General features: G+C 37.8%; 1 protein-coding gene across 1 annotated transcript; it reads left to right on the forward strand.

Moving 5' to 3' along the window:
- Window positions 1–904: 904 nt before the first annotated feature.
- On the forward strand, window positions 905–16666 carry GOLGA5 (golgin A5). Its single transcript, XM_030452493.1, is given in 22 exon segments — window positions 905–931; window positions 933–1157; window positions 1159–1258; window positions 1261–1299; window positions 1302–1466; window positions 4072–4293; window positions 4822–4971; window positions 4974–5037; window positions 5593–5718; window positions 6313–6371; window positions 6465–6593; window positions 6596–6660; window positions 7806–7978; window positions 8578–8668; window positions 10136–10233; window positions 11751–11842; window positions 11845–11917; window positions 11919–11974; window positions 12442–12494; window positions 12496–12548; window positions 13629–13692; window positions 15293–16666. Coding segments are annotated over 22 exon segments (2205 nt in total). The 3' UTR covers window positions 15374–16666.
- Window positions 16667–19765: the final 3099 nt, after the last annotated feature.

Genomic DNA, 19765 nt, shown 5'->3' on the forward strand with positions numbered 1-19765 from the left:
AGCGCCGTTCCGCCTCACTCCCCTCCCGCCGCTTCCTGCGCCTGCGCGCCGCTTCCCGGAAGTCAGCCACGTCTGCCGGAAAATGGGGCTGCTCGGGGGATCCCGGCCCGGGGCCTCGCAGTGACCGTCGCTGTTCCCTCCCTGTCCTCCCCGACCCCCTCCTCCCCGCCTCGGGCCGGGGGTCTCCCGCGCTGGGAGGAGGTGAGGCCGGGTTGTGCTGAGGGCCGCCGGGTGGAGGGGTGGGGGAGCGGCAGCTGTGCTAAGGGTGGGCAGGAAAGGGGGGAAGCGGCCACCCGGAACATCCCCCGGCCTTGCCTGCTTCCCCCTTGCCCCTGTGGGCGTGCTTGGACAAGGGGATCCTCTACAAGGCTGTCCTGGAGGGAAAGGGCCCTTCCCGGGAGCGGGGGTAGCAGTACATGTCGCCCTTGTAGTCTCACAGGCCTGTGGTACCGTGTCCCGCGTTAGTGTCACAGAGGGGCTGGGGAAATGCTCCTCCCTCTGACCCCCACTGCGAATCTGCAGGCCTGACATCTCAGGTTTTGTTGTGCCTGCTCTGTAAGAAGCATCCGGCTCCTTCAACTGAGTCTGGTTGTGTCAGGTTCAAGTGGACTTGCACAGTTACTGTTTCAGATTGGCTGGCAGATGCTGGAGACAAATACGGTGGTCTGCTTGCTAAGCCGTTCTTTTGCCTTGTTTTCCTCAGAAACTCATTCGGTTTAATTCCATCACTTACCACAATGGCAAAATACCAAGCAAGTAGGAGAAAAGTATTCACATAAGTACAGCACAAATATAATAGATTAACACAACAGCTGTTTAGGAAGCAACTTGAAATTTCTGTATCTTCTGCAGCACATGTTTCTGATATTTTTAATTTTGTTACCTTTATCAACAGATATCCATCATGTCTTGGCTTGCTGATCTTGCTGGATAAGGCAGAGGATCTACTTAACAGAGTTGATCAAGGAGCTGCATCAGCTCTGAACAAAAAAGATGTAGCAAGCAGTGCATCTTATGATAATAAGAACTTAGACTCTGGCAATGAATATTCTGAATTGCACCAGCATACTGGAGAGCTGAAATACCAGACATCATCCAAAGCAGCCTACATCTCCTCAGCAGCTGATAATATTAAACATCAAAAGGCCACAATTCTAGGCAGGAACAGCAAATGTTAAACCAGCACGTAGGACATCTTCAGAGGTTGCTTCTCCAGTAGAGAGTGTTTCCACCCCCAGAGCTTCCTCCAATTTTGTTAGAAGAAAAAGTCTGAACCTGATGATGAGTTGCTGTTTGATTTCTCAACAGTTCAGAGAAAGACCCTAATGGGAAGATGGACTCAAAAAAGAGAAGAGCAAGGCACCTGTTCTTCAAAATCATTCTCGACTCCAGCATTAGTTCTGCATCTACCAGTACACAGAGTGCAAAAACTACTGAAGATAATTCCATCAGGAGCCAAGGCAATGGTAGTTAAATAGTATTGAACCTAGAGATATTTAAAACTCAAGTATGTCTAGGGTAAGGCTAGGTAATGGCTTTACTGTCACTTCATGAAACATTTAGTGATAGTAGTGTGTCATATGTGAGGAGTACAGCAGGGTCCTTAACATTTTTCATTGCGGGGATAATCTAGGATACCATGCTAATTTAACAGGATACATAAATATTACCTAAATCTTTTGTATTCTCAATCTGCCTCATTGCTACTGCTCATCTTGACCCCCCTCAGCTATGACATAACCTTGCCTCAGGCCCCGTACATCCCCACTCAGAAGCGCTGCTGCTGCATTTTGTGATTACTCAGAGAGAGGCCTTTGCCTGTTGCTGCCACACAGGGGAGTGAGTGAGTGACTTTCACCAGCGGGTAGATGGTGTTGGCTGTTGTCCAGTGCACCATGTGAGGTGATGTGAGGTTTTCTCTTTTCCACCGGGGAAGAGGGCTAAGCTGTCAAGCTTGCTTGTCCTGCAGAGAGGGAAGTTGGATGACAGAGCTTCAGGCATAAGAGAGCTAAACAGATAAAGCCAGGCTAGATGCTGGAGCTATTCCCAAGTCAATACCAAGGACAATGGGACTGGAAAGTGTCCAGAATTTGTATTCTCTCTCAGACTGCCCAATCTGTATTCGGTTGCTGCTGTTGATGTGCTAATTTAGTTTTTTATTCTATAAAATTGAATTAAATAGCTATCTTATTCTTAAATGATGTAGTTAGAATACTTTATTATTTGAGCATGTAAGGCATTGTTTTTTACATTATTTGTTTTTTACTGTAAGAAGTATGCTGAAAAGTTTTAGACGGACAAAGACATGATTTCCAAATATGAGAGTGTTTTCATATTTCTAGCTGTGTAATTTTTCAGTAAGTAATAATAATAACAAACAAATGATAAAATATGTTGGACCTGGCTATATGGCCTTGCTGATTGGTACTTAAGAAACATATGTGTTTTGCTCAGTGTGGCCTGTTGAATTTTTTTCTGATTCTTTTTGTGTGGAGCTGCCAACTGAGGAAGCAGACAGTTATAAAGTATAGTCTGAGCATGCTGGTTTAAACATTGATTTTACAGATGTGTCTGTGTCACTTAGATGTTCTGTCTAGCATCTGTTGAAGTAGTTTATGATACATTAGAGACAAAACCAGTTAGTGCTATACTTTGTACATTGCCATAGATGTAATCTGATCTACTAAGTGCTATAAATGGCTAACTTCTTGCTTTGTTAGCTTCATTAGTCCATTGAGTTTTCCAGACAAAGCAATGAGGATAAATTGTCTGACAACTTGGAAGTTGTGTTAAGTGAATCAAAAGGAAGCCAAATGACATTTCTTAAAACTATAGAAGCAAGGAAAAGGTTTGAGAAAATATGGAAGGAAAGTTGCTGTCACTGTTTCTACTTGTCAGTGTGTTGTTGTTCAGCATTAATAGTCTGCTGCAGCTCCCTGGGCTCTGATGATAGGGCTGTTGCAATAGTAGCAAGGAAGGTGGAGCAGGTTGGTTGATGCTCATGAGTGAGGTAAATAGCATTGTGACATCTAAACTGCAGTATTGCTTGGAACTGGTTGCAGTCTGTGCTCCCAGATTATCAGCAGTTAGTCATCTGGGACATACTAAATTCAGAAGTAATAATTTTGGATTGTTGCTCATTATGTGCTTTGATATGTTATTTTACACTGATGACAGGTTCCAACTATCTACACATTGAAATCAAGATGGATATATCAGTTTCACATCATTAATCCAGCATGCCCTGTGTGTATTTGTGTATGATGGGGAAAGGCTGTTGTTTCTTCCATCTCTGAAAGGGGCTGTTCAGAGTTCCCTTACTGTTCTCACTGAGATCCTATGATTAAAAACAAATTTGCATCTTGGTATCCGTAATCTAGATAATTACTCTATTTATTGCTATAAAGCTTTTAACTGTTTTGACTGAATGATGTTTTGACTGAAATAATTTCTAAATGGTTTCTTTTTTTATGTAAAGATAACAAAAATGTGTAGCTATGTGGCTGGGTTACATATTTAGGTTTGATATGACAATGACTTAAGTAGTGATATGAACAGATTTTTTAAAAATAAAATTTACATCCTCAAAATCAAAATCCTAGTGGAAAATCAGAATGAATTTGTACTAAAAAATGCCCTGTGTATTTAATCTCTTCTCTTATTCTCTTAGCTTTTGAAGACATCTCTGGGGAGCATAGTCATAAAAAGTATTAATATTTTGAAATCCTGAATTTGACAGTGATGTAATACGAAATTTTTTAGCTTCCATGTCTTGTCGTGCAGGATTAACAAAAGGTGTTACTAGATGCATGTGTACTGCAGAATAGTCCGACTTTGTGAAAGTTCCCTGGGAGAAGCAGCTCATTATTCCATTGTAATAGAAGTTATTTTGATGATGGGTTTTTTTGTTGTGGTGGTTTTCTTTTTTTTTTTGGGGGGGAGGGAGGGGGAGGATGTTTGTTAGTTGTTATATTATGCATTTAAAAACTGATGCAGTACATGGAATTGGAATTTATATCAAGACAACTTACAAATACAAATATTAGTTCTAACTTGCATCTCTCTATACAGAAACTCCAGACAGTTCAGATTCTGGACTGGGAGCACAAGGGAATGGCTTGAAGGATTCATCAGTAAGTGCAGTAATTAATCCCAGCCCTTCAGCTAATGATGATTTCAAGTCACGTGAGCTCTCCAATCTTCGTCTGGAGAATCAGCTGCTGCGGAATGAAGTTCAGTCTTTAAATCAGGAAATGGCTGCATTAATTCAGAGGTCCAAAGAAACACAAGAAGGTACTGTGGTTTTGAAGCCAAACTGTACCATGATATTAAAATGCTAGTGAACTAGAAAACAATTTTAAATTTCCATTAAAGCTTAGTATGTGATTTTTTAAAATTAAAAACTGAAGCTTCAGTAAGTATTTAGGAATTATTTCAACACTGGTATATTTTTATATTGTTTTTTAGGTTGAACTTATTGTCACATTGAGTTGAACTAGGTGCTTTATGCATAGATTTCCACAGCCTTGCTTGCACTGAGCTCTTCAGCAGTAGGCCACTGGGGAAAGTAAAATTTGTCAAATGCAGTGTGACACAGAAAGAAGTGTCTGTTTTGAGATTACCTGCAAATTTTTGTGGGTCATGCTCTGACAGCCATCTGACATTTATTACTTCCTGGTAACTTGTAGAATTTAAGTATTACTTCAACATGATTGTATTTAATTTCTTTCTTTCAAGAATTGTGATCTGTGCTTCCTGGTTATTTACAAGACCTTGCATTGCCTACCTTTATAAACTTCAAATAAACTTCTTATTTTGTAGAATTGAACAAGTCCCGGGAAAGGATTGAGAAGTGGAATGTTGACCATTCAAAGAGTGACAGGATGGTCAGAGAACTTCAGGCTCAAGTTGATGATCTGACAGAAGCTGTTGGTGCCAAGGATTCACAGCTCGCTGTCCTGAAGGTGCGGCTGCAGAGGCTGATCAGCTCCTAAGTGCCCGGACAGAAGCTTTGGAAGCATTGCAGAGTGAAAAATCCACGGGTACCTCCTCATTTCATACTGCATAATTCTACAAATAGTAATGTTTGAAAATTCAAGGTAGATAATTAAGTCTCTTAAGAATAAAAATTAATCAACTAATGGGGAAGGGATTGCATCAAGATTGAATGAGTTTGCTCTGAGCCCTCTGTGTTTTAGCCAGCAGTGGGAAAAGGGGCAGAAAATATGTAATAGGGCAATTGTCACCTCATTATTGTATTGAAGTACATTTTTGTACAAAAGTACTTATATTTGTGTTAGAGGCCTGAAGCTGAAGGTCTCAAGAAAATGATTTGGTCTTGAAAAATGCTTTTGCTTATCCACAAATCGGAAGAATTTCTCAGTGCTGGATTTGAATCAGTAATTAAATACTCCAGAATATAGTCAGGGAGGAGGTTCATCAGTCATTAACTCCAGGCCCTCATGCCTGTAGCCAACCATATTTGATAATTAATGGATAAATTTTCAAAAGCTAGTCTGAGAGCCAGGCAGTTGATACTTCTACCTGAAGGTCACACTAGGTTTCCTCTTTTTCAATATGTTATTGCTCTTTCAGGATAATACAGGACCACAGTGAAGGGAGCAGTTTGCAAAATCAAGCCCTTCAAACTCTTCAAGAGAGGCTGCGTGATGCAGACTCCACACTCAAGCGAGAACAAGAAAGTTACAAACAATGCAGGTGAGACATGAAGAGTAGGAGGAGTTTCAGACTGCTTTTGAGGTCAAATCAAATCTTTTTAGTTCCAACAACTCTCTCTTCAGTTCCTGTTCAGGGCACTAAGTGCTGTCTGCTGCACTACCCTATCCTTGTGATGCTAGTTTGCCAGCATGTTATTTTGCATTTATTACTACGTTACTTTGAAAGTTTCATGATTAAAAGTTGAGGGTTAATGCCTGACAGTTTTTACTGGTTTTCCTCATGATAACTTCAATGTTAAAATATGTTTAGGACTAACTGTGCTTTTTTTTTCATGCAAAAATTGTTACACAAATTTAACAATTTAAATTATTTAATTTAATCTTAAACCTGTTTGGCTGAATGATCACTTCTATGGCAAGAGTGTAGATCATTATTAGGCCATTACTTGGCCTTTGTTGTGTATATAGCAACTCTGAAAATCTTTATCAGTGTCTAGTTATCATAAATTTTTTGAGGGGAAAGCTTACCTTTTGTTTATCAAATAAATGCAAATACTAGGAAGATTGTTAGTGTCTCACTATTTCTGGTGAGGTAAACAATGTATAGTTTTACTTTATTTCTCACTTGCTCAAGCATGCTGGATTTCTTTCAAGGTAGCTCTAATGCATCTTTAATCGGAGGTGTTGTGTCGTGTAATTGCTTTTTAAGTTTTTTTTTCTTTCTAGGTTAAAGTTGAGACTGTGTTTAAATACAAAGTATTGTTTCTTTATTGCTAATAGAATGAGTTGCTGCTCGTTTGAGTAAAATGGAAGCAGAGCGTCAGAACTTGGCAGAAGGGATAACAGTAGCAGAAAGGAAGTATTTAGATGAAAAGAGGCGAGCTGATGAGCTTCAGCAGCAGTCAAAAGTAGCTAAAACCACCTAGAATCTGCAAAACAGGAACTGGCAGACTACAAACAGAAAGCTACTCGCATACTCCAAGTAAGCATTTCTGTAAGAAATCCAGTTTTATTTGTATTCTTAACTTTTTTAAGGTGTTATTGCTTCAAGTAATCTAATTGTGTGGGGTTTTTTCATGTGACCTGTAAAATATTTTGGACATCTGTAATGATACCCATACGGAATAGCTAGCAGTCTGCATTATGTAAGTTTAAATTTACAGATTGAGTGAAGTAATTGAAATGAAAGTTCAGGTCCTGAACCTGAAGAAAAATCCAAGTGAACTGTTGTACAGTTGTGCAGAATCTGTCAGTGTGTTCTGCATGAGAGTCCAGTCGTAGGCAGATAAATAGATGTAACCTACAGTTTGCTCCTTCTCTGGTATTCTTGAGTGAAGAATATTGCTCCATTCTGCTTGAGGCTGAATCATAGCATAAAGCATAGCATATAATGTATACTTATATGTAAACCAAATAAATATTTTGTATATTCTGAATCGTTGCATATCATCAACATTCTATAAACAATGGCCAAATCAGCTATTTTGTGCAATGTCTTCACTGCTTGTCAAAGATACCAAGTCCAAACCTGGGTAATTTAAGTCTGGTTTATAAAAGTTACGAAATGTTGAAGGTAAAGGTCTCTCTTTAGAATAAGTAATTTCAGACAAGCTTTAAAATAATCTTCGTAAATGCAAAGAGCATGAGATCAGAAGTCAGAGTCAAGTTAACATTTAGTGGACTGAATAAAATGGTTCATTGTTTTTCTCAGAAGAGTTATTGTGGTATTTTGTTCTTACCTGGCTTTGTGAGGAGAAAGGATGGACTGAAAGGGCTTGGTTTGGTCTTTAATGTCTGTAAGTGTCTGTCTTCTCTTATGGTAGCTGGAAAGCCAAATTGTTATACATGACATGTTTAACATTCCAAGCACTTCTAAAGATAAAGTTGACACAGATGACACAGGCTTTCAGTTAAATCCAGTCTTAAGGCATACAGGAGGTCAGAAGAATTATTCAGAAGGGAAGTTTTTCATTGAGTGTAGTCATTATGAACTTGGCTAAAGAACAGATAAAACAGTTCTTTACTGTATGTCTACATTTGAATTTTAAAGCAAAGTAATTTTAACGTATTTTAGTTTGAGCACTTGTTAAATATTGCTGTAAATAATATATGGATTTATTATTTCAGTCTAAAGAAAAGTTGATAAACAGCTTAAAAGAAGGCTCTGGTATGAAGCCTGGATAGCAGTCTGCAAGCACAATGGAACTGGAAGAACTGAGGCATGAGCGAGACACTCAGAAGAAGAAATACAAAAACTAAGGGCAAATACAGCAGATGAGACAGAGCTGCAAGCTATGGCTGTGAATGTGTATTTGAATCACCTGTGCACAATGGACTGTTTTCTTTTATACTTTAGGGCTCTTACTTCTAAAGTGATTTGCCTAATATTAAAATAAGCCATCTCTTGCTTGGGTGACAAATGATTATTAATACCCAGTTCTTTCCATCTTTCACCACTTGTGCTCAGGGTGGAGGAATACTGTAGATACTGCTTCTCTCTTCCTTCACTACTGTTTTCTCCTTTTGAGGAACACTCCTTCAAACAAGCAAGATGCTTTCTGTAGAGATCACCTATATCTTCTCTGCAAGGCTGCTAATCCTTGAAGCAGCTGTATCAAGTCATCTGCTGCATAATTGGCTCAACCCAGCAGCTGCACACAACCTACTTTACAGTTTTAGCTTTAGACAGTAGGAAGGAAAAAGTGAGATTTTTCAGTTCACAAAATTAAAAAATTTACTATTTATAAAATTATCTGTATAAATGACAATGCATTTATTCACTATGCCTCCCTTCATTTTCTTCAAAGCAATATTGCAGATACCAATTTATTTTGCTGTTACCTATGACAAGTTTCAGTACTGTTTGATGTTAGTGAATGTAGCACTCCTATCATTTCAGATATGGAGTCTCAGCAAGTAAAGCTGTCAGTCAGAGAGAACTTCAAGATTCGCAGAGAATATCAGACATAAAATGGCCAAGCAGGACAGAAGTATGAACGCAAAAAACAGGTAAGGATTCGAGAGATTACTGATCTCATTTTAGCCTTGTTTGGTTATCAGTAAAGCTTATAATAGTTTGCTTATAAGAGAGCCAGTTTATGTAGCATTTGGCATTTTTTTTCTGTATCCAAAATCCAGCAAGTAATGAATGTCACTAGCCAAAGAAAGCACAACCAGTACTAACAATTGAGAAGCTTTTTGGATACTCCTATAAACTGAGACTTCACTGTTGATTGAGAACAACATGACCCTGGAGGCACAAATTGATCAAAATCTAATTTAATTCAGCAGGGAAAGATCAACAATGGGTATAGTAAATTTACAACCATTTTTAAATCAAGCATTCAAATACTGAAATGGTTACTGTGAAACTTCATCTTCTACTACCTAAGATTCCAGCTTGTAAACGATGTTATTGTGGAACCAATTATACATACTTTTCTAATCCACTTGTTAGGATGTTATTACTATTAGACAAATGCTAAAAATTATATTAATTTTTGTCAGAGTATCATATTAGCAATCTGCCCTTGATTTAAGCTTGTGCTAAAAAGAGGAAAAAAGAACCCATATTTCATGTGAACAAATATTCAGTAGAGTCAGACAGACGCTTGCATCCAATTAAAAATTTCTTTACGAGAAAAAGCTCATTAAAGAGCAATTAATGAGGAAAGCAGAGTACACTGTATCTGCTAGGAACAATTTCTATATAGATTACCTGTCCTTCCAGAAATTACATTTAATGAGATGTTAGAGCTTGAACTAATTAAAAAGAATGAGGTCTGCTCTTGATGGATACGTGATGTTTATTATGTCAAACAGATGGTAGATATATTTGTACTATGCCCTCCGAGTAATGTATTTACTCATACTACAAATCAAAAAGTGAAGGGAACTTAAAATATTATCATTATTACAGAATTGAAGTATTCCTTTTGATCAAACATTTACACCTGTAATCTGCATTGATACCTAATACAGTTACAGGTCATCTGGGAATTTCCACTAACTGTTGCCATAAAGTTCCTGACTTGAAGATGGAAATAAGTAGGGGTGTTACATCTGATGGTTCAAGGGTATGTTGATTATCTGGTTTTCATGTAGCAACTGACACTGCAAGGTGATACAGTGTTTTGAAACAGTCGTTAATTTTAAAAGATGCAACCACCGGTCATTAAGAGTAAAAATAGCCACCAAATTATGGCAAGTAACAAAACTTAATTAGATTTACTGTTCAGTAAGTTGTCGCCTTACTAATAATCCCTTGCCACTGTTTCCATCATTCAGTTTCCTTTTTTTTCTTTCCATCCTGGCCACTTAGCTGACATAAATATCAGTTTAGATTTGATTGCAGTATAATAACGTCTTGTGTTTTACTATGAAACTCTAGATAAGTGACTCTCAAAATGCACAGACGTATAAAAATCTTTTATTTGTGATTGTGATAAATTTTACAGGAACTCCATTATACTGAAGAAGAATTGTATCGAACAAAGAATACTTTGCAAAGCAGAATAAAGGACAGAGGGAAGAAATTCAGAAGCTTAGAAATCAGGTACTGTGTGTATAGAAAAAACTCATCACCTTCAGTTATGAAAATAGTTAGAACTCTTATTTGATTACACTAGTACAAAAGAAATATAAAGGCTCTAGTAATGAGTTACAGAGTACTTGTTTTCAGTGCAGAGTAGAATTTTTGAGTGGAGAGAGTACAGGAAGGGAACAATGAAGTAGTAAATACCATAAATTTATAATTGTATGTGCTTATGTCTTTGGGGGGAAAAATCAACCTCTGTCCCAGCTAGACCTGATGAAGGTGGTGCTGGATTTACATTTTGAAAGCTAAAAAAAGTCATGAGTGTTTGATTAAGTCATCATGATTTCTGCAAAGATCCTTTTAACTGGGCATAAGAACATAATTACCATCCTGCAGACTCAGTGATCCATCTAGCACACTCTTCTGTCTTGGACTTTGCCAAATGGGACCAGCATGTGAGCCTGGCTGCCTTCTTCACTCCCATGTACCTGCTGAGCATCAACATTGAGTTAGGGGACATTATTGTTAATTCCCTACTGAGTCCCACCAGTACGTTTATGGACCTGTTTTCCTTGAGTCAGCCTAAAACCCTGTTGGAACCTTCTCATACTTGTCAATGCAGAAGAAATGCATAGGCCTTTTTGTGTGTCAGCATAATGAAAAGTTGTCTATATATGAAGAAATTGATAGTGTAGTCAGCTATCATCAGCCTTTACAGTTACAGTGTCAGAGCATTTGCAAGTTGTTGTGTTGTGATACAAATTTCTTTATCATACTGTTGACAGATGTTTCTTCTTGTAATTCTGTCTCCTGCCTGGTGCATTGCATCCTATTTGTATTTTTAATATCTGACTGAGTCTGTTTCCAGCTTATTCTGTTTTCATCACTACAAGTGGCTGAAGTCTGGACTGTAGTACATGAGCACATATGCTAACCTGGAGATTTGCTTTACATATTTTTCTGGAAATTGGATTACATAATCTGTTCCTATTTGCTGTCCTTGCAGTTTCTATTTGCTAGTAACAATCATCTTCCTGCCCAGTGCTCCTCAGCTCTTTGTAATGTATCCTGCATTTTCACCATTTTTATTGAAGCTTTCCTTTAGATTGGTATCAGGATTTCCCTTCCTCTCCTGTGGAACATTTTATGGACTCTTTTGTGAAGTTCCAAGTATGGTAGCCAGCCTGGGTTATCTTGCTGTTGTCATGCCTACCATTGACTCTGAGGCATAGCTTTCATTTTTGTGCTCAAATTTAGGGATATCAGAAAAGTTCATATCTGATTAGAGGTGGAAAACTTAGGGATACAATCTTATATAGAGTTTCTTGTGTCATGTAAAATTTTCTTTTAGGCAACTGTAAAAGTAAATTTCTTCTTTATTGTGCTCATTGATGATCATTTTGGTAGTATCATCCTGTAAAAATTCTGCAGTGGGGACAACTGTACCTGGAGGCTCTCTTGTTCAGAGTTTGTAATATGTCAGTTGGTCAGACTTTGAACTTACTCTGAGTTTCTTTCATTGCTTTGTTTTTTAGCCTCACAAACAAAACTCTAAGTAGTAGTAGTCAGACAGAATTAGAAAAATAGGCTTCATCAACTACAGAAACACTAATTCAGAAGCAAACCATGTTGAGAGCCTGAGCACAGAGAAAAACTCACTGTCTATCAACTGGGAACGACTTGAACAGCAACTAAGTCTATCCAGGCACTAGCACTAATGGACCTTCCATTAATATGGCAGGAATCGATGGTGCTGAAGGTAAATAAATTATAAATTATAGAAACTTAACATTCTGTCTGTAATGCCTAGTAAAAATGCAAATAAGGTAGAAGTTACAGAATATACAAGTTAGTATCAGAAATGCTATCGAAGTGTGAGAAATATAAGTGAATGGAGAAACTGTGACAATATCAACACCCTTTTATACACCTTTTAATAGGAATTATTATAACATAGAATTGAATATCAAGATTTCTATCTAGTGAACTAAACGTTTAGAGTATACTAAACTGAAGAAGCATTTTACTTGATTGTAAGTTTATCAAGAATCCTCCCTTCAAACGCACTCCTCTGCCCCCAGCAAAATGGCACTAAATCAGATAATTTCTTTTTTACATTATTTTTATATGTATCTTTGCTATACACCATCAATTTGTTTTACATAAACAGCAATTTAATTTGCTTTAGGCTAATGAGATATTTTGGTTTTTCCCCCCTGTACACAGGTGCTCGTATGCGTAACGTCCCGGTCCTGTTCAGTGACACGGACACCAACACCGGCAGGGATGTACGGCAGAGTTCGCAAGGCTGCCAGCACTATAGATCAGTTTAGGTAAGAGTGTCTTCAGGGAAGATATTTGGTGATTGATGGAATCCTTTTGCAGTTCTCAAGTGGCACAGCTTCTGTTTTGAGTCGCTTTTAGGAAGGTGAAGGCAAAGAATAACGAAGCTAATATAATAAGTGCAGTATAAATTATTAATTATTGACCTAGCTGAGTTGTACTTTCCTATGGTACTAATATTCCTGGGCCTTGCAGTAAATTTTTAAAACACTCTTGTAGATGGTGATACAAGAGAATTGGTTAAACTATATACAGAAATCCCTAACCTCTTTCATTGCTGTATTCCACCTTTTTTACTTCCAGAGGTTTTGACTGTGTGATAAATGCTGTAAGAGCATATTGGTGGAGAACTATCAAGTGCCCTCAGGGGGAGTATCATATGTATTGTTTTACTCCTGTTTAGGCATCCCTTTTTGTTAGAAAACTAAATTAGGTTATGCTTCTTAATCCTTTGAAAGCAAGATACCTTTAAAGAAAGTCCTTTGTGCTTCCATGGTACTTTAATTTAATTGTGAAGAATACCAGCATTTCTGTGTTTGGGAGCTTATATATGTGATGTTTAATATTAAACTCCTTTGGCAGTATCATATTCACTTCAGTACACACATGGGTTTTTTACCAGATGTTACTGAGCAGTGGTGCATATCTCTAATGCAGCGTGCTTTGTAGCAGTGGAGCAGTAAACGTGGATAACCCATGTTTTATTCACCTAATAAAATGTAAGAATGGTAGTGATCTAATAGTTTTTCCAAAGGAATCCTAGATTTTAGTTGGTCTGTTTTCTCTTCAAAAGATTCAGTACCTGTACAACTCTGAAGTCTTAGCAGTTTTTCAGAAACTCTGAACCTAGCATGCAATGGAAAAAATTAGAATATGGCCTGAATTTATGGCCTGAATTCTGGTTTTTTTTTCTTTATTTAATGTCTTGAATACATGAAATAAAAATTAAGTTGGAAACTAAGCTATGTTTATAACATCAACTGATGCTTATGAGTTTCTGGTAACTGGAATGAGAGGAACATGAATGTATTGAGCAGTACTAATGTGCTTTTTTTATTTCTCTTGAGCAGCATTCGGCTGGGAATCTTTCTAAGGCGATATCCCATAGCAAGAGTCTTTGTAATCATCTACATGGTGAGTAAGCTTTCTTGAAGAAGTTCAATGCAAAATTTCTATAATCAGTTTGTATAATACACTTGAAATTACAAGATCTTTGATGTGAAAAGGCTATATAATTGACAGATCAATGTATTTTTTTGTACAGCAGACTAAATAGTACTTATATACAAACCATATATCCAAGATATATATATCCAAGATATATCCAAGAATCTCGTCTATATTTGTCTATTTGTTTCTGTATTTGTCTATAGCAAGAATATCAGTCTTAAATTCAAGTAACTACCGTTTAGAAGACTGTAAATGTAGAGTTTTGGTACATGTTCCAGCTTTTTTAAAATTTGGCATTTCACTTGTTAAGTGACTAATAATCATGTTTCTCTAGTATCTGAAAAAGTGTCAAGAAAAGTTGGTTGTGGTTTTTTTTTGCTAGACCATTAAATAAATGGTAGGAAGTTACCATTTAGATTGCCAGACTTGCAATTGCTAAAAACTGAATTCCTCCATTTTCCATTGGAGGGCAGATGTCTGTCATTTTAAGCAACCTGTGGTAAGGCAGGTGTGCAATTTACCCTGCTTGAGAAGTACTGGTTGAGGCTCCGAGTCTTGGAAAGGGGGAAAAAGAGGTTGCTTGAGAAATCATAATGATTCTTTTGAAGAGTTTCTCAGGGCAGCTGTCACTGTCTCAGGATATAAAGCAGGTGGACACATGCGAATAAAGGAGGTAACAATTTCCCCTGCAATTGGTTCTTCCACCTTATTAAGTACTAGAAGGGACAGGGCTGTTTAATTCCTATCCTCTCTAATTCTTCCTATTTATTTCTTAGACTTGTCAATATATTAATAAAATGTTTTTTACCAAAACACTGAAGACTTCTACTACCTAAGCTGCAGCCTGTAGTGGAACTTGGTGATGATTGCATAGAAACTGTATATTGGGCAGCCAGTAGCAGACACCTTTTGATAAAGGGCTTAAACCTTGACTGTGACTGCTGAAACCTGAATTTGTAATTATTTTTTTCTAAAGAAATGTGGCTTATGTATTCTGTCAGTTACGTTCCTTGTGCACTCCCAGCAACTTCTATTCTATTGGATAGTTTCAGACAAATTTGAATGAGAATTACTATTCCTAAAATGTGCATTAAAATTATTCAAATCAGTGCCTGTGGTAAGGAAAAGGAAAGCAGAACTCGTCTGTTTTACATGGTTTGGTATCAGCCAGTTGGCACAGGAGTGCTTATCAGTCACTGGAGGCAGATTACATAATGTGCTGGCTGGGAGCTGGGTATCGAGGAGAACAGCTGGAGTTAGTGGGGCAAGGAGGGGAAGAGAAAGCCAGAGATCATAAATCTATAGGAAGCCAGACTGCTTTATTTTTGCTGTTTGTGTAAAATCTTCAGTTTTCTGCCTATGGCTTCTTCACAGTCTGACTCAGCATTTCATTGTGCAAATAAGAATTCTTTTTTTAGGAGTATCTATGTAATATAAAAAAATTTAATCAAAATGTTTCTACAAAACTAGGTTTTATTGTGTCTTACTGGGAGCTCTCATATTTACTGCTGCTGTGAGCAGATTGTCAGTGATGATGTGTTAATTCTTTCTTTCATTCTCCCAGGCATTGCTTCATCTCTGGGTCATGATTGTTCTACTTACCTACACCCCAGAAATGCATCATGACAGTCCCAGTGGCAGATAGACCGAGACAGGACCATGTACTGCGCTAACGTGATGTGGACTGGCAGTGTCTTTAGAATAATCAGTTCTGAAACATCAGCAAACTTTTCCTCATGCTGTATAGGAAGAATGAAAACCATCATGCCTGATTTATCACTACTTTTCAAAGACATGTATAATACTATGTAGCTCTTTCAATTTACCTAAAAGAGCATCACTCTCCTGGAGAAACAGCTATTAAATTCAGCTATAGTTAGCCTTTATATTTTATGTAGACCTTACAGTGGTTAGAGTAAAAGATAAGGCTTGCACCTACAGAGAATTGCAAGGATTTCTGCAATTATAGATTATATATGGTACAAAATATTTTAGATGATACTGGATGTGGGCTGTGGTCAGGTAATAAACTGTACTTAGCGATTTAAATAAACTTGATTCTTTCTGGTTTCTTTCAGTCTGCTTTTGCACTTCTGTTTTTAACTTTGTATATAATAGGCTTTTTCCTTAACATGTTAAACTGAAGACAATGGACTGGTGCAATATCTTTTTGTAAATAAGTTTAAAAATAAAATATTATGCATTCTTCTTAGCTTTGTACTTCTAGTGCAATAGATAGTATCTTCTGTATCAGCTCAATTGTGGGGCTGGTATTCTAGTGTTATTAGAGATGGATGGTTTTGAGAAAAAAGGTTTAAACTCTAGAAAAACTGTTTCTTTTTGCACTTGAAATTTATATATTTTCACTGCATTTTCTTATGCCTCTCTCAATTCTTATACCTCTCTCAATGTGTCTTAATCGGATCTTATATTAATTGAAATATTTATTTTCTAAAACTTTGCGTACTTCAAACTATTTATATAGAAAATGTGTCAAAACATCAAAAATTTCTCATGTTCAAACAGTTACCAAATATTCTAATAAACAAACCTAGTCAGATATCTATGGTAAAACCCAAAACACTGAACCTACTGTAATAGTTCTATCATTATACTGTGGTAACCTGTAATGGTGGATTCTCAATACAAAATAATATGACGTCACTTTCTATCCCTAAGAAATTTATTGTTTTCTTGTGTGGTGTTTGGAGCTGAGTACTGAAAAGATTACAACAAGCAATTTGCTACTCCTGTTCCTGATGGTTCAGTTTTCATGTGATTTGACCACACACACGTTAGCCCTGCACATGAAGTCTGTCATGCAAACTCCATGGAAATGTTACAGTAGACAAGTGACTGTATTGCTGCTCTGATTCACCTCTTGCAGATAAAACTGAAGTGTTTTGATGAGCTAAGTAATAAAAAAAAGCATTTACTTCAAGCTGTGTCCCTGCCCTCTGTCACGTGTTGCACTTTGCCTAATTTCTGTTGCCTGGTTTATTTTCAATTCGGATATTAAAGCCACTTTTGAACCCTGCAGAGAGCTGATGCTATAGAAGGAGCTCGGGTAAGGTCATTTGTACAATCTGTGCTATACACATGCTTTGTTCTCATTTAAAACCTCCAAAACACTGAATCTGTGGTGGACTGAGAGTGTACTGTGAGTCTTCAGTCCCAATGACAAAGAGCTGCTCAGTGAGGAGAAAAACTGGACAAGGAAACAAATGCTACTGTGCCACTAAAGGCTATACTGCAGTTTCTGCTAACATCTTTAAAGCTCTCTTTAAATCAAAGAGCATGAAAAGCCTAATACCATGTTAAACTGTTTCAGAGCTATACAAGAAATACTAATGACTACTGGAAGCTTTTGCTAAAACACACTGGAGTTTTGCCCCCTAATTCGTTGCACATGGTGCAGTGCAAGCACACACAAGACCGGCTGGTGGAGTCCACCTGAATATAAATGTTAAATTTTGGGTTGAATGCTAAGATAGGTGTTTGCCTCCAATTAGCATTGTTGCACTATGATGTTGTCTATATTTTTGAAGTGTGCTGTATTTATGGGTTGTGTGACATGACACCATTTCAGCAAGCAGCTCCCACTGGTATCAGAGGTTGCCTTACTGAACCGGTGGCTTTGGAGTGAAAAAGAAACTCGTTAGCCTCTGTCCTAAGTGGCAGGAGGATATTCCAAGTGCCAAGTCTGCTCCTGAGGGACTATCATATTGCCAGACAGTTAAACTACCCCAATTTCAGAGAACAGCATAGCAAGCAGGGATTTAAAAAATATTTTACCAATGCTGAGCCTGTCTTTTCATGCTTTGTAGCATAGCACCATAAATAAATGTTCATAATAACTCACAGAAAATAGAAATCTGTCTCCCAGCTGCAGTATCTCACTGCACTGGGAGCACAATAGGCTATTGTGTGGCTGAAGAAAAACCCTTTTTCATTTCCTTCCTTCTAGGACTGAAACTGCTCCAGGTGCAAAGCATATACCTTGAAAGAGTCAAAAGGATGAAAAATGAGGAAGAGAGGGTTGATAGGGAGCATTAGATTTTTAAAATTTTTATATATTTTCCCCCTTCCCATATATTCTCGGTTTCCATGCTCTGGTCAGGACAGTGTGTTACACAGCCCTGCTGTTAGGGGTGAGAGGAGATGTCCCCTCTGGGAAGGCTGGCAGTGGCAGACCAGAGGCAAGTGTGAGAGCTGCTCAGGAGGTGGACACTGCAGAGGGAGCTGAGATGGGGAGCAAGACTGACATTTTGCAACCTATAAAAGGCCCATTTCTTTCAGATGATGGTCATCTTGGTACATGCTTGATTAAATAGATGTACATGGTACCAGATACTGGTTTCTGCAAAGAGGATTTTGTGTAAATACTGGTAAGTTCTCATATGCCAGCAAACTGTTTTTTGCCACCTTAGCTTACTGATACCTGATCTCTGCTTTATTAACTGTGCTAGGTCAGCTGTATGTATACCAAGACCCTTTATGAAGGAAGTGACTTTATTGCTTGATTGCAGATAACATTAACGAGGGGGAAATAAGACTTGCACAGTGATTGATTTACCAATTTCTCATCCATATAGATGAGACAGATGTTGCTTTACCACAGAGAATGTATTTATTTGCTTTTCTTCTTCTTTAGTGCCCGATTGCAGCCTGATTGTAAGATTTGCTGTGAGCATGTTGCCAGGTATTTAGTCATGAAATGGTAAGGCAATTTTTATGAATAATACAGGGAGCTCATTAGAATTTCAATTGCTTTCCTCTGTATGTTACCATCTTGCCCTACAGCTTGAGTTTAAAAAGCTTTGACCTGCAAAAAGACAGACAGGTGTCAGCAAACCAGAAATTATGACAATTGAATTGTAGCTCCCAAAATTCTCTGTATTGTTCTAAGAGGCACCCATGAGCGTGCACTCATATAAGTAATCCTCTCAGATACGTGGTTATCTTTCATACATGCACTAGTGATTTAATCTGTATCTGTGTAGGGCTGTTGGCAGAATAAGACCTCACCACTGAACTTCAGAGATAGTGTAATTTGTCTTCTGAGCTTTCCCTGAGTAACATTGCTTCCTGCCAGTATTGCTTGAATTAAGTGTTTGTGCATCAAGGATTCAGTTCAAGGTGCTGAGAGAAGCATCCAGTGCTACAGGCAGCTCAAGCAGTTCAGGCAATCATGGACTGTTGCATAGATGCAAGGTGTAAGTGAATCACGGTGGGGGAAAAGCTTGCTCTGGCAGCACAAAGACACATTTCATCTTAGAAGAAAAACCCAAAATATGCTGATTTCTGATTAATAAGTTCTGCTAATTATGCAGTTAAAAGTCTGAAGGATAAAATCTCATGTAAGAGACTTCTTGTGAGAAAATAACAGAAGGAATGACCTTTTTGTTCCATGACTTAAGCTTCTTTAATCAAAGCATGAGATGGAGGGGTGAGTGTTTTGTCTAAAACTGACCCTTCCTGTGCTGGAATATAACTCTTTTCAGACAGATGTTGCATGTGCAGCCTTGCATGTTTGTATGTTCAGTTCCAATCAGGCAAACTGAACTTGGATTCCACCTTTGTTGAAGAGTGTCCTTTAGTTTGGAGGAGACAAAGGAATAGGAGCTTGAGCTCTGTAGCAGCAAGTGGATGGCTCCAAAAGTCCTGGAAAATCAGGCAGGTGTGTTTGGTTGATGTCCCTGATAAGAAAAATATGTTCTTATTCACTATAACTACCAAAGCAGTAATTAATTTATTGTAGCAAAATACATTATATGATATAGGAAAGATCTGGGCTTGGAGGAAGGGGATGGAATGATTGTTGTTTTTTTCACACAGAAAAAGAGCCTATTTTGGCATTCATAGTGAAGAGGAACATGATCAAAGAGCACTTTCTGCAGTCTTATGCTAATGTACTTGGTATGTTTTCTCAAAAGCTCATAAAGAAAACATCACCTTGATACTAGTGTCTTGCAGCAGCCTAGAATTCAGAGATAATTATTTATATGCAAAATCAAGCAATAATTAAGTCCTAAAT

Source organism: Calypte anna, chromosome 5A (genome assembly GCF_003957555.1).
Source record: "Calypte anna isolate BGI_N300 chromosome 5A, bCalAnn1_v1.p, whole genome shotgun sequence".
In the NCBI taxonomy this organism is placed as follows: Eukaryota; Metazoa; Chordata; class Aves; order Apodiformes; family Trochilidae; genus Calypte; species Calypte anna.